General features: G+C 43.6%; 2 protein-coding genes across 5 annotated transcripts; both read left to right on the forward strand.

The window, feature by feature from the left end:
- The first annotated feature begins 2,338 nt into the window (after positions 1-2,338).
- On the forward strand, positions 2,339-9,722 carry LOC100274013 (uncharacterized). Of its 4 annotated transcripts, none has more exons than XM_035960424.1 (12): positions 2,339-2,656; positions 2,734-2,821; positions 3,068-3,167; positions 3,266-3,339; positions 3,422-3,490; positions 3,633-3,710; positions 7,465-7,589; positions 7,991-8,063; positions 8,395-8,453; positions 8,543-8,920; positions 9,012-9,114; positions 9,196-9,722. In XM_035960424.1, the coding sequence occupies exons 2-12, from the start codon at positions 2,762-2,764 to the stop codon at positions 9,247-9,249; spliced, it is 1,173 nt and encodes a 390-aa protein (XP_035816317.1). In that variant the 5' UTR covers positions 2,339-2,656; positions 2,734-2,761; the 3' UTR covers positions 9,250-9,722. The 4 variants fall into 4 exon arrangements, with proteins under 4 accessions (XP_035816317.1, XP_008651119.1, XP_035816316.1 ...); XM_008652897.3 differs by having other exon boundaries at positions 2,339-2,617; NM_001148398.1 differs by having other exon boundaries at positions 2,366-2,617; positions 9,191-9,679.
- Positions 9,723-9,902: 180 nt separating this feature from the next.
- Positions 9,903-12,924, forward strand: LOC100272644 (Chaperone DnaJ-domain superfamily protein). The gene is made up of 4 exons (NM_001147103.1): positions 9,903-10,600; positions 11,373-11,512; positions 12,041-12,178; positions 12,367-12,924. Exons 1-4 carry the CDS (start codon positions 10,513-10,515, stop codon positions 12,586-12,588), a joined length of 588 nt encoding a protein of 195 aa, NP_001140575.1. The 5' UTR covers positions 9,903-10,512; the 3' UTR covers positions 12,589-12,924.
- The last annotated feature ends 318 nt before the right edge of the window (positions 12,925-13,242 follow it).

The raw sequence follows: 13,242 nt of genomic DNA on the forward strand, positions 1-13,242 counted from the left end.
GTACTCAACTTAAGCGAAGGGGTATGCTCATACGTTCCTCACTAGATCACTGGTCTAGATTTGATCAATCGCCCGGCATGCCAGAGTCTAATCCTGGGCGTCCTTCAACATATAAACGGTCGAGGAGCCCTCCTCCCTTCTCCTGGCGTCTTGACACGACGGAGCAGTGTCCGCGGCGGTGCGACTCACCAGAGTGAGCCCAACTCACACCCAAGTGCCCCAAATTCAAACCTAACCGGTGCTATGCATTGCACAGTCGAAAGTAAACAAAGGGAAAGGGTTCTCACCAGCGATTTTGCCACGTCGAGCCGTAACCATGGAGAGGCACGCTTCCGCGGTGGCGATATTGCTCCGATGAGCAATCGCTAGAGCCTAAGTCAACCTCCCGTCACTCTCACGCCACGACCCGCTTCCTCGTGTGTCAGGGAATTCCCACGACCATCGTCCTAGGCCAGAGGATCAACCGTGGGTGAGCTCCGGGGGCGGCGGTCTGTGACAAGGATGAACCAGCCTCACACCAACACAAGTTCTCAGCCCGCTGAGGTGTGGAGTTAAACTGGCTCGGTGGAGTTAAACTGGCTCAGCCGTTAGCTTTTCTATTTCTTTTCTTATTTCATTTCTAAATTTCAATATGGCCCCAAATTTCAAATGTGAGTTTGGGTTTTTATTTCAAATTCAATGCACAATCAAAATCCACCATGGATCCAAATATACATATAATTTTATTAATTTGTTTATTAATTTATTATCCTATTTCAGCAAATGCCTTAAAATATGTAATTCATAAAAAAATGGAAGTATAATTTCTAGTGTATGAGCTCTATCAAGATATCCTTTAACTTATATCATTTAGAGGGTTCAACAAAAACAATAACTAAATTCATATGGGGATCCTTTTATTTAAATTTTTGTTAGCCCACATATTTATTTTAGGAGATCAAATCTTTAAAAGTAAGGAACCTCTTATAACAGATATTTTAATTCAAATTTTTTGGATAATTTTTGTAAATCACCAAAATATAATTTTGGTTATTATAAGTACTGCAGCTTAGCCTTTTCTTGTTCCTTCTTGTCCTTTAGACCTGCTCTTTAGTTCAGTAAGGTGCTAGTTTGTTGTTTTGCTCAAGTCTGAGGTTACTTCAAAAGTCCAAGGTCTGTTGAGTTCACAGTGTTATCGGCCACTAGCTCACGATCTCACTCACCGCCGGCTACCACGGCCGCCATATAGGGATAACAATGAAAAATTCTCCGTCAAAATATAGCTTCCCATCTTTGTTTCTGCGATAAAATTTTTTCCATGTTGAGGATCCCACGAACGCTTGTGAGAGACATTTATCCACATCTCTATTTTCTACGAGGATAAATCCTCAACGGAGATTGTCATCTCCGCTTAAATTCTAATTAATATATGCATCCTTTGTTATTAATGTAAAACATTATCACTTATACATTGTCAGATATAACAAAAAATTGTTATGTGTATATCAAAATAAACATATTGTGCAATAAGTGATCTCTTGAAAAGTATTTGTTTTTTTATCAATAACTAGTACATAAAAATATTATCATGTGTAAATTTAACGTGTCTCGCGGGAAATATTGTCATACTTATTTATTTAGAGCTAGTTTGACAACACTATTTTCTCATGGGATTTTCAAATTTTCAAGGGAAAATGAACTAATTTCTCTTGGAAAACTAAAAACCTTGGGAAAATATGGTTTTCAAACTAGTTTTTATTGGGGGAAGTGTTTTCCCGGTTTACATCCAAATAGCGAAAGAAACTTTTCTATTTCCATCATGGAAGAAATTTCCGAGCTGGAATTGAGGATCGAGTCTTGGTTAGCATCTCTGGCGCCATGCCGTCCAGCGAGACTACGGCGGGGCCGACGTGGGCAAACGAGGGTAGGTTAGAGTATTCCTGTTAATTAACCCTAGTTAAGTTATATGGATAAATACCGACTTTATCTTTTAGTGGTCTCATATCTCTATATAAAAAGTATATACACCCCTCATAAGATAGGCTAAGAGGCTCAATCCTACATATTACGTCATATATGTTCTCTGAATATGTGGATTGCTAGGAAATGGAACAAACTTCTATGACTTCTCGCGCCACTACTGCTGACGGGAGTGAAGAGAGCGAATTTGATAATCCGTGATAACGTAGTTCTCAACAATTCCTTCCACATTTTAGTAAATAGAAAAAAAATCATTAAATAGATAAATGACAAATAAATTAAAATGTTAATTTTATGGGTGTTAAATTTATGAACTAAATCTTTAAAATGTCAATTATACAAAGCCATTTATTTAAGGTGTCAAAAATGCAAATTTCTCGTTGCCTCAGTGCCTCTGCGTTTTCTTCTCCACGCTGTTATCTCTCGCACGCAAACGACCAGCACAGCAAAAACCACCCCCACACTTCGCTCGCGGCGCGGCGACGGCAATCCACCGCGGCGCGCTGCCTTCGCCGGTGATCTGACCTCTCCGAGCCCGGGCAATCTCCTCCCGCTGAATCGGCCCGGAGAGGATGGCGTCCCGGCGGGGAAGCAGCAGTTGCGCGCTCTGCGAGGGATCCAACCTGCCTTCCTGTTGTGCCTTGTGCGTCAACGCGCGGTAGGAGCAGCATCCACCCCTCGCGTTCCGAAATTCCGGGTAAAGTCCTAATCTTCCCGGCGAAATTTCTCATGCGCCCGTCTGTATTGGATTTGGGTTGTGTGTGTCTTCCGCAGGTTGCTCGAGTACCACACGAAACTTCGCATGATGAGGAGCCTCCGCGACTCCCTCCACGCCCGAATCGCCGCACGCCTCGAAGCCAAGGTTGGTCATCCCCCTTCCAACGCACCCTCTATCAATTCGACAACCAACTGAGCCTACATTACTATATTAGCTAGTTATAATTACCGGGTTAAAATTTCGCATGGGGCAAATACAAGATGAATATACCTGAACCAGGCATGATGGTGGCGGAAATAACTGTGTCTGAACCTTGATTTTTTGTACCATTTATGTTGTCGTTGGGGAATTCGTTCTGAAAAGTTATAGGTGTCCCCTCATGTATGACAGAGCAAAACAGATGAGCAGAGGATCTGGAGAGCGAGCAAAGCACACGATATTATGGAGTTGAGGGATCGGCTCACTGAATTGAAGAGCAAAACTGCCGTAGGTAGGTCACTCCCTTCCACACTGATAGATTTTGTGTGTGGTTGCCAGTGGGTTAGTGTCATGGTGATGCTGATATCTGCTCATTGCTGTTTTTTGCAGATAAGACCAAGGTCGAGCAGGCATCGAGTGGTCTCAAGGCAAAAACCGCGTCATTGAATTTGGCTCTTGTCACGGTATGCATGTCTCAGTGTTCATTAGAGAATAAGTCAATGGATATCTTGCTAACCTTGCATATACCTTGTTTGTTGTTGTCAGCTGAAAAAGAGGCAAGCTGATGCAGTGGCCATGCACACCAGTGCCATGGAAATTGCGCAGATGAATCTCGTAAGTCTTAACATGCCCCCCTCTTTCCTTACTTGTTTAGTATACATAGTAGTGTAACCTGAATCATCCATCAGCTGTGTTTTGTGCAATTGTGTTTGTGCATATTCTCTTGCAATTGAAAAAAATTGTTCTTTGTTGGCAGATGACAATCACCTCAGATTGTATGAAAATGCAATCAAAATCTGTAAAGCAACTTTGCAGATTGTTTCCAATGCGACGAGTAAGTTTCTATTGCATATACATCTTTGGTTGACAAGCACACTTGTCACGATTCAATTTTGATCAATTTGGAGAATGTCGTTTAGGATAGTTCGCTCAACATTTTTCCATGTTAACATCATAAGATAATTGTGTCATATCACTATCCCCTCGTCGTTTTTAGCAGGCGTAACAGGATTTTAAAAGGTGTCAAACTTCATAAATTTTGATCAATAATTAGTTAAATCATAGGGATGCTTAATGAATGTCTTAGCTCTTTGCTGATTGTGCGTTTAATGGTGCCTCTCCAAATCTCCATGAAGTGCTGCAGTCCGAATTTAATAAAGATTTTTTTGCGGTGTACAGAAGGGCCTAATCATCTTCATATGCTCTTCTTGAGATTTTTTTTTCTTGGGATTGGTTGTCTTTTATTTTTCCTAGCTTGTGAGTTGTAACTGTGAGGCGGTTAGGCCTTAGGGAATATATACGAACACCCCTTTTCTTCCTCTTTAATGAAATAAGAGTAAAATACACCGGTGGTTCCTAAACTTGTAGCATTGTATCATCTCGATCCTTAAACTCCCAAAGTGCACATCTAGGTTCCTAAGCTTGTAAAGTTGTATCGTCCCGATCCCTAACCTCTCAACATGCATGTTATGGTCCCTAAACTCACAAAGTGCACATCTAGGTTCCTAAACTTGTAAAGTTGTATCGTCCCGGTCCCTAACCTCTGAACATGCATGTTATGGTCCCTATACTTTTATGGTTGTCATTTGGGTCCATAAATTTGGTGTCATCACAAGGCTAAATAGTTTGGACCTGTGATGACACCAAAAACAAGTTTATGGACCCAGATGACACAACCGTAGAAGTATATGGACCCAAATGTTCATGTTGAAAGTTTAGGGACCTAGAATGTGTACTTTGGGAGTTTAGGGACTGGAATGATACAACGCTACAAGTTTCGAGACCGCCAATGTTATTTTACTCATAAAATAATATGCATGTTTCTTGCATGTCCACAAAAAAACTTATGGGTGCTTCATATATAAAATTTACATAAGTAGATTTATATTTCGCATTGTTAGTATGACATTGATTTTGTAGCAACTAAAGACTTCCTCAAATCCTAATGCACCTACTATATAGTAAATATTCGAGTAAAATACAATTTCGTTCCTTAAACTTGTTGAGCTGTGTCATCCTGGTCCATAAACTTTTAAAGTATGCCTCTTAAAGGCTCAATTGTTGTTCGAGTCTCAGTTATATCCTAATGGGTTGTTGTGGCTGGACTAGGCCCATATGTCAATTGTTGTGGTTTGTTGCACTCCAACCACCCTTCTCCCTCCCTCCCATGCCGCCACGACACACCTTGGTCGTTGGGCCGCCATTGCTGTCGCTTAGCCAAGCTCGTCACACGGCCACCTCCCCTAACATTTGCGTTAGGTTTGCCTGACCACCCTCTATCCTCCCCACTAGCTCTAGTCCACCACCCCTCCACTGCCTTACAGACGAGAACACGTGAATGATGGCGGACAAGCCGGAGGCACTAACATGTCGCCTGAGTCGGAGGTGATGGCGGCAACCGGGAGGGGCGAGGAGATATGGGGAACACTGGAGGAGCTGCTCCTGGCGTGCGCCGTGACCCGGAACGGCGTGACGAGCTAGGACTCGGTGGAGGTGCAGACACAGAGTCCTGTGGTGGCGTGGCCCGAACTCACGCCACACAACTGTAGCCTTCGCTTCCTCCACCTCCACTGTCGCTTCTCCACCGTCGCCAACGGCGGGGGAGGAGCTTAGGGCGAGTGGATGCTAGAGGCAATCTGCGATGCGCTCGGGCGGTGAAACGGGGCCAATGTCGGCACGTCCGACAGCTCCAACGTCGCGTGTAGGGGATCACATTCTTCTCCGTCGTCTTGTTGGTGGTGGTCTCCTAATCCGCCCCTCCCCCGATGGCGTCAGTGACCACCACGACTATGCATGTCGCCAGCCAGTAGGGGCGCAGGGTTAGCGGATATGACGCCACGCGGAAGCGCTTCTTGTGCGCGACGATGACTGCGTCGACTAGGAGCTCAGGGTGCGCGAGGGCTACGAGGTGCGGTCGGAGGGAGCTTGCTACCGTCGATTAGCACCACGGGCCTCACATCCCCGGCTTCCCCTCTAGTGTGTCGCCTTAACAAAGAAGATAGGTATGTTTCGATCATAACAGGTCTGTTCGGCTGTTAGGACGTAACTGAGACCCGAACAACAATTGAGCCTTTAAGAGACATACTATAAAAGTTTATGGACCGGGATGACACAACTCAATAAGTTTAAGGACCGAAATTGTATTTTACTCTAAATATTCTATACAACAACAACATAGCCTTTTAGCCCCAAGCAAGTTGGGGTAGGCTAGAGTTGAAACCCAACAAGATGTCACCAAAAAGAGAAAGAGAGAGAAAGGGGAGGGCAAAAGCTTTTGAGAGCACTACAAGTTTGGTCGACCTCTAACTCTCTTCACATTATTGTCTCGTATTATGATGCCTCTATGCACCGGTGCCTCTGGGGGTCTCCGGTGGACATGCCCAAACCATCTCAACCGGTGTTGAATAAGTTTTTCTTCAATTGGCGCTACTCCTAGCCGATCGCATATGTCATCGTTTCTCACTCGGTCCAATCTTGTGTGCCCACATATCCAACGCAACATACACATCTCTGTGACACTTAGTTGTTGGATATGTCGTCTCTTAGTAGGCCAACACTCAGACCCATATAACATAGCAGGCCTAATCGTTGTCCTGTAGAACTTGCTTTTCAACTTCTTTGGCACTCTCTTGTCGCATAGGACTCCCATTGCTTGACGCCATTTCATCAACCGTTACCAAGGCTTCCTCTAGCATCTGCCGATGCATCTCCCGCACTCTCCATCGTGCAAGGAAGCCACGAGCAGCAGCCTGTAGGCCCATAGCCGACGACGTCTGGAGCCGTGCGGACAACGCTAGCTGCTTCTCATGTTGCACTATTGCCTTGATTTGCAGCAGCCCCTGATCAACCATCCAGAGCGAGGCTTGCATCTTGCGAGATCAGCCTTATGTTGGCCCACAAGTCCTCCGTCGACGGAGCTGTTGATTGCTGAGCCGTGGTTGCCCCTAGTGGCGTCGCCCATGGGGACGGAGACGCCATCAGCGAAGATGATGTGACGAAATTTGGCGCTGCCCCTTGAGATGGGCACGCCTGCGTCCCGGATTTGGTGACAAAATTGGCAGGCGGTGCTGCCCATGGAGATGGTGACGCCGGTTGCCAGGATGTCGTGACGAAGGTGGCATGCGACGCAACCCATGGAGATGGGGACGCCGGTTGCCAGGACGGCGAGACGAAAGTGACATGCGGCATAGCCCATGGGAACACCGGTTGCCAGGACGATGAGACGAAGGTGGCATGTGGCGCAGTCCATGGAGATGGGGGCGCCGGTTGCCAGGACGACGCCGTGAAATTGGCAGCAGAAGCCATGAGATCGGATCAAAACCCAAGGTAGCCAATACCAGATGCTGCCAATTTTGCGGCGTCGTAACTGGCGTCCCCATCTCCATGGGCTGCGTCGCATGCCACCTTCGTCACGTCGTCCCCATCTTTATGGGTTGCGTCGCATGCCACCTTCGTCACGTCATCCTGACAACCGGCGTCACCATCTTCATGGGCAGCACCGTCTGCCGCTCATAACAATATAGATCATCAACATCAATTGTCATTCATGATTACATAAGGATTTTTACCATACACTTCTTATTATGTAGGTTATTAAAGAGGGAGAAAAGAAAGACAACTACAGTGGTCCGTATGATTCGATATGTGGGGCTCGTCTTCCTCGTGGTCTCGATCCACATTCTATTCCAGCAGAAGAACTGTCAGCATCTTTGGGGTTATACTTCACTCTAACTATTTTAAATTATTGCTCTAATGGTTACATCACCTCATTCAGTTATTTGCTTGATTAAGATTCTATAGTCTTAATTAAATTATTTTTAACATTTCTCTATGGTCTATGACTTATTTATGTTTTGAACATCAATCTAGTGCACACTGTCAAAGTATATATAAAACTATTTCATAGAGTTGCTTGCTTCTAAACATTAATAATTGCTGTCTAGGCCATCGAAAAATTTTATATTGAGACCAATAGCATTCCTTGTTATCTACAACCAACCGAGAAATTTGAATACTAAGTTATTATGTTGTGTAATTGTTCTCTAGCACATATTGCAATAATACTTTGTCAATTTGGTTCTAAATTGGTTTAACTTAATTTTATTCTTGTTACAGGTACATGCTACACTTCGTCAATATTGCGGTCCGTATCCTATCTGCGCCCGTTCTTCATGTATCAGGCTTTAAGGTAAGATAACAATTTACTGTTTCAATCATGCATTGGAGTAATAAGATGTATAATTGCAGTGCCACATTATCAGATTTGATTGGTTAGTCCTGGAATTATAATAGTCTGTCTTGTGAATTTAAATATTTTGATTGATCAAGGGTATCTGTTTGACTCATTAAGCACTTCGTTAATGGGGATCTGTCTGTGGCACATCCACATGCTTTAAACACAGATGATGTGCAAGTGTACTCTGCAAGCTATACTCGTTTGGATTTGTGATGCGCATGTGTAGCAGCATGAATTTTCAATTGGCGCCTGGTTCATTCATTGCTAACTTTAAATGTATTAGGGTTCATGCTCAAATATATGGCAGCGGAGTTCCTACTGGAGTACACGACAGTCCCAGAGGTACTGTATATAAGAAAAACGAGCTCTCTATCGTATGAAGATGGACATATAAGACATAGACTGATGTGACTGTTTTTCTTCTTTTTCAGCAAGGTTTACCCTCTTTTTATACCTAGGAAAAATGCTTGCACAGGCGGTGAAGAAACCTCATTGTCAGAAAGTGGTTCGAGTAACTTCGGAGTTGACTCTGTGGATTCTGTCAAGAAACAGTCTTTTGGTTCCACGAGAAGTAATAGCTTTAACCTCTCTGGTGCATCTTCCCACTCCATGGAGAGGCATCAATATTTGCAGAGAGGAATATCACTATTGAAGACAAGTGTTACAGCAATTACTACTTACTATTATAACTCACTGGGCTTGGATGTGCCATCCAATCTTTCTACTTTTGAGGCGTTTTCTAAGTTGCTCCATACGTTATCGTCATCAAAGGCCTTTCGAACTGCTTTTGAATTGAACATTGCTTCAAGGTACCTGCTGACATAGCATGCATATCTGTGATCCAATATTATTGGTTGTCAAAAGGGTTTTAAAAAAACTGATCCTGTCTGCTGCTTCCAGGTCAGAAAAGCAAGCACAGCAGCTAAACAGATCGATTTGGAAGTCAAGTTCAGCCGTATCGTCGGACAGCAGTTTTATGGACAGCATGCACACAACCATCATGGTAAAATTCCTGTTTTGCTCTTAAATTGCATGTAGACTTCATTTTTCGATTCTGATGGAATCTCTGTTCTTGTCAGCCCAGCACTCTAGACAACCTCCTCCTGAACTCAAACCAGAGCTTCTTGTACACCGCTAAGTTGGTGAAGCATGGTGGCGTGCCAGATAGCATATTCAACGGTTGGGACCTGGTAGAGCGTGAGGTCCTACCGCCACCGCCCTCGCGGTTCGAAGATGTCGCGCAGTGGGAAAGAGCCATGTATGCTGGCACAAAAAAGAAATGACTTCTATTGACAAGTCTTCCTTGAAGTCCAAACTGTTAGAACACTGCAAGAGCTTCAGTTTAGATATGCCTCTGATCATCAGTTTCTGGTTCATGTACAGTAGCAGTACAGGACTAACCTAACCCTGTGGTTGTGACCTGTCAGTCATCTACCTGCAAGAATGCAGAGAAGAGAATTGTAGTGTAGGGTTTATTTTCTACCACATGTACGTGGGTGCAGTCCTGTAAATTTGTAAATGTAAATACTGTAGCGTTTAGAAAGGAAATTAGATTGTCTGGAATAAATAGACATTCCTTCCTATGAGTACAACTGAAAAGAAATTCTTTTACATTCAGCAAGAAAGCAACATGCACTTACCGTAAAAGAGGAGGACACCCTGTGACGGCCAGAAAAGGAGGCCTTATTTGAGAAGCGAAGCGGTCCACGTGTACAACCGGAGGCGTTCCTCCGTTCCACCACAAACCAGCGGACCTTCAGCTTCTCCACCGCGGCTCCGCCTCTTCTTTCACGGCTCCACCACGCACTAACCCTAAAGCTTCCCCGCGTTGCCGGCGATGAGCAGCCTTCGAGCCATCTCCTCCCTCCTCCATATCTACTCCACGTCCGCCGCCGCCAGACGAGGAGCCGGGCGGCTGGGCTTCGCGCCGTCGCCCGGCGGGAGATTCCGGGTACCGTCGAATTCCGGTCCGCCCGCGTTCGTGTTGGACGAGGTCGCGAGGGCGGCCGGCGGGGTTCGGAGGAGGGCGTCCACGCGCGCGGCGAGTTGGGACTCGGAGAAATCGCCGTACGAGACGCTTGGTACGATCCTATGCGCTCTGTAGTTTGTGCGAGAACTATACTATGCATCTGTTTTTTCGTGTGTCAATCCTGGTGATCAACTTGTATGATGCTGATCAGCTTACTATCGAATTATTTGATCCGTTACACAAGTTTGATCATTTGCTGTTGCCATGCTTCTATATGTTTCAGTTCCATCACCGAAAAAAAATGATTCAGTTCTAAGTTGAGCTTAATAGTACCAAGCTGCTGCACCAGCACCACTACTTTGTAGTTTCAGATGCACTGTGTGTTACGGACTTGGAATTGAAGATGAAGCTAATGTGTGTTCTTTGTGTCTCATGCGCTTCAAAGAGCTGGGTAGGGATGCAGACGAGGAGACCATAAAGACTGCCTACAGAAGATTGGCCAAGTTCTATCACCCTGATGGTTGGTTTATTCACCTTTCTGAATTATTAAGCAATTCTCCCTAATGTGTTCGAAGCACTATTTGATTTTACATGTGTTCCCAGACCCAGACATACAACTTGCATGCTCCTTTGAACATGATGAATAGCTCTTAGTTGCTTCGTGCTGTTCTTAACACTGAGTTTTTTGTTTGCCGCAAGCCCACAACACACTTTGAAGACAATGCATCAGTCTCAATGGTACAAACTAGTGCAATGACTATTTGACCCTCATTTTCATGTTACTCATCCTCCTGTAGATTCAGTGATAAAACATCAAATTCATTTAGAATGGCAGGTCCACAAATCAATATCAACTTTATCATTGCAAAGTTGTGTCCAGTAGCATGTTTTATGTGGCATCAAGCTATTTCTCCTTCTATACATGTGTCGTTCGCTCATTCCAGTGGATGTTTCTGTATCTGGAGATATGCTGTTAGGGTATTAGAGTTCTAGACTTTACAATGGAATAGTTTGCAGGTTCCTCCATTCATAGTTATTGAGTTTATGTAATTATCTTTATGTATCGTCTTTAGTCCTCATGGCTGGGGAGTATGCACTGACAACTAAACTCAAGACTAATCAAAATGAACTGATCAAGTAAAGCCTGTAGCTGCCTGTAGTTTACTGACAGATAAAAATGAATCGAGGAATGCGTTCAAAAAAATGAATCAAGAAAGAAATTGGCACCATAGTAATACGAGAGCAGCTGTCGTTCTTTTTTTTATTCCATCTGATTTTGTGTTATGTCACAGTTTATGATGGTAAGGGAACCCTTGAGGAAGGGGAAACCGCTGAAGCGCGTTTCATTAAGATCCAAGCAGCGTATGAGCTGTTGATTGATGGTGAAAGGAGAAGAGCATATGATAGAGAGCATCATGTGAATCCGATGAAGGTCTGAATTTTCTTGGCCACTTAGGTTATCATTTCATTATGTGCAGGATGCAGTTCCTCCACTCCATCTTTGTATTTGTTTGTTAATTACTGTTGTCTGTTGCCACCTATTTTACTCGAGGATTACACATTTTAGTCACAGTATTAGTTTTTTAATCCTGATTTAGCTTCATGGTTCTCAAGCCAAGAAAAGGAAGCATCATTCCATCCTTGTCAGCTACTAACTTACAAAGCAGTAATGTGTCTTACTTTGTTTTTCTTGCTTCAAAACTGGACTAGGACTGATGGAATATATCAGCAACTAACAACTGCTAATTACACGTGGGTCCAACATTCATATGCCTTGAAATAGTTGAGCACTTGAGACCTTATTATCTGCAGCTGCAGCTACTAGAATATATAGCAACATTTAAATTGTTAGAGTGTTATGATAATTTAAGTTTGAGATTACAGAGGTGAATTCCAGAGCAATGCCTATTTAAAAATTAGTATTTTTGCTGTTCTGAAAACTTTATTTTCTTTAAACTAGGCTTCTCAAGCATGGATGGAGTGGGTAATGAAGAAGCGGAAAGCTTTTGACCAACGTGGTGACATGGCTGTGGCTGCTTGGGCTGAGCAACAGCAACGCGAAATGACGCTACGGGCACGGCGTCTCTCACGCTCAAAGGTGAGTCTATGCATTACACTGTTCCGCTTCTCTTTTCTCTAATGAAAGGCAGAGAGATCCTGACACTTTCCTTTTTTAAACAAAATAGCATTACACTGGTTCTCAGCGCCGTCTAACATCTTCCTTATCAGTTATCCTCATGCTCTATGTTTTTCTCGGAATCTAACTTTCAAAAATATTGGATCCAGGTTGACCCTGAGGAAGAAAGGAAGCTATTTGCCAAGGAAAAGAAGGCATCTATGGAATTCTACAGCACAACTCTGAAGAGACATACCCTTGTGTTACGGAAGAGGGATATTATGCGCAAGAAGGCAGAGGAGGAGAAGGATAAGGAGATCAGTAGACTCCTAGCGGCGGAAGGGCTTGAGTTGGATACAGATGAAGATGAAAACAAGACTTTTCTGGGGTAACGCTTTTGATACTTACCCTAATTTATTCTCTTCCTCCATTCCAGCAATCGTTCAAGATGCAGCGACAACGAGTGCACAAGGCGAAACAGTTGGGCTCGTCGGAAACGCTGTAATCTGGAGATGTGCGCCAACAAATATTGGATCGAAATAATAATCTCCCGGGGCGAAGTTTAGCATTTTACCGGAGAGCAGAAAGGAAAGGCAAATGAAGGATGTGTGATGGCTGTAGTAGGGTTGCAATATGATTCAATCAAAAAATTAGTAAATTTCGCTGTAGTAGGGTTGTAATATGATTCAACAAAAAATGAGTAGATTTCGGTGGCGGGCCTCGATTTTATCCTGAGTCTCATTAAGCTATGGCACTTGAAAATTGCACGTTTAGGTTTTTAATCTCGAGTTCGTATTCAGGTTCTATTTTTTTTAACTGCGCATTTAGCTCTCTAGACGTCTCCTAAATTCTTATCTTAATTCTGATACTCTTAAAATACACACTTCTCTAACTCGTGTTATGGCCACCTTACTATATGAATTTGGACTTCTCCCAAATCTGTTTCTAATAATTTTTATCTTTTTCGTTTCTCGTACAAGTTGAATTTTAAGTTAATATTTTCTGAGGTGAAAGAACATTATAACTTATGTTAAAAAGATATATTA

The sequence above is a fragment of the Zea mays genome, chromosome 7 (genome assembly GCF_902167145.1).
Source record: "Zea mays cultivar B73 chromosome 7, Zm-B73-REFERENCE-NAM-5.0, whole genome shotgun sequence".
Taxonomy (NCBI): domain Eukaryota; kingdom Viridiplantae; phylum Streptophyta; class Magnoliopsida; order Poales; family Poaceae; genus Zea; species Zea mays.

Bases quoted from the DNA above. Each gene is read 5' to 3' on its own strand.
- LOC100274013 (NM_001148398.1), top strand. From the start codon at position 2,532: ATGGCGTCCCGGCGGGGAAGCAGCAGTTGCGCGCTCTGCGAGGGATCC. The intron at 3,711-7,464 runs GTAAGTTTCTAT...CTTATTATGTAG, and splicing joins GATTGTTTCCAATGCGACGA to GTTATTAAAGAGGGAGAAAA. The intron at 9,115-9,190 runs GTAAAATTCCTG...TGTTCTTGTCAG, and splicing joins GCATGCACACAACCATCATG to CCCAGCACTCTAGACAACCT.
- LOC100272644 (NM_001147103.1), top strand. From the start codon at position 10,513: ATGCGCTTCAAAGAGCTGGGTAGGGATGCAGACGAGGAGACCATAAAG. The intron at 10,601-11,372 runs GTTGGTTTATTC...GTTATGTCACAG, and splicing joins CAAGTTCTATCACCCTGATG to TTTATGATGGTAAGGGAACC. The intron at 12,179-12,366 runs GTGAGTCTATGC...TATTGGATCCAG, and splicing joins GGCGTCTCTCACGCTCAAAG to GTTGACCCTGAGGAAGAAAG.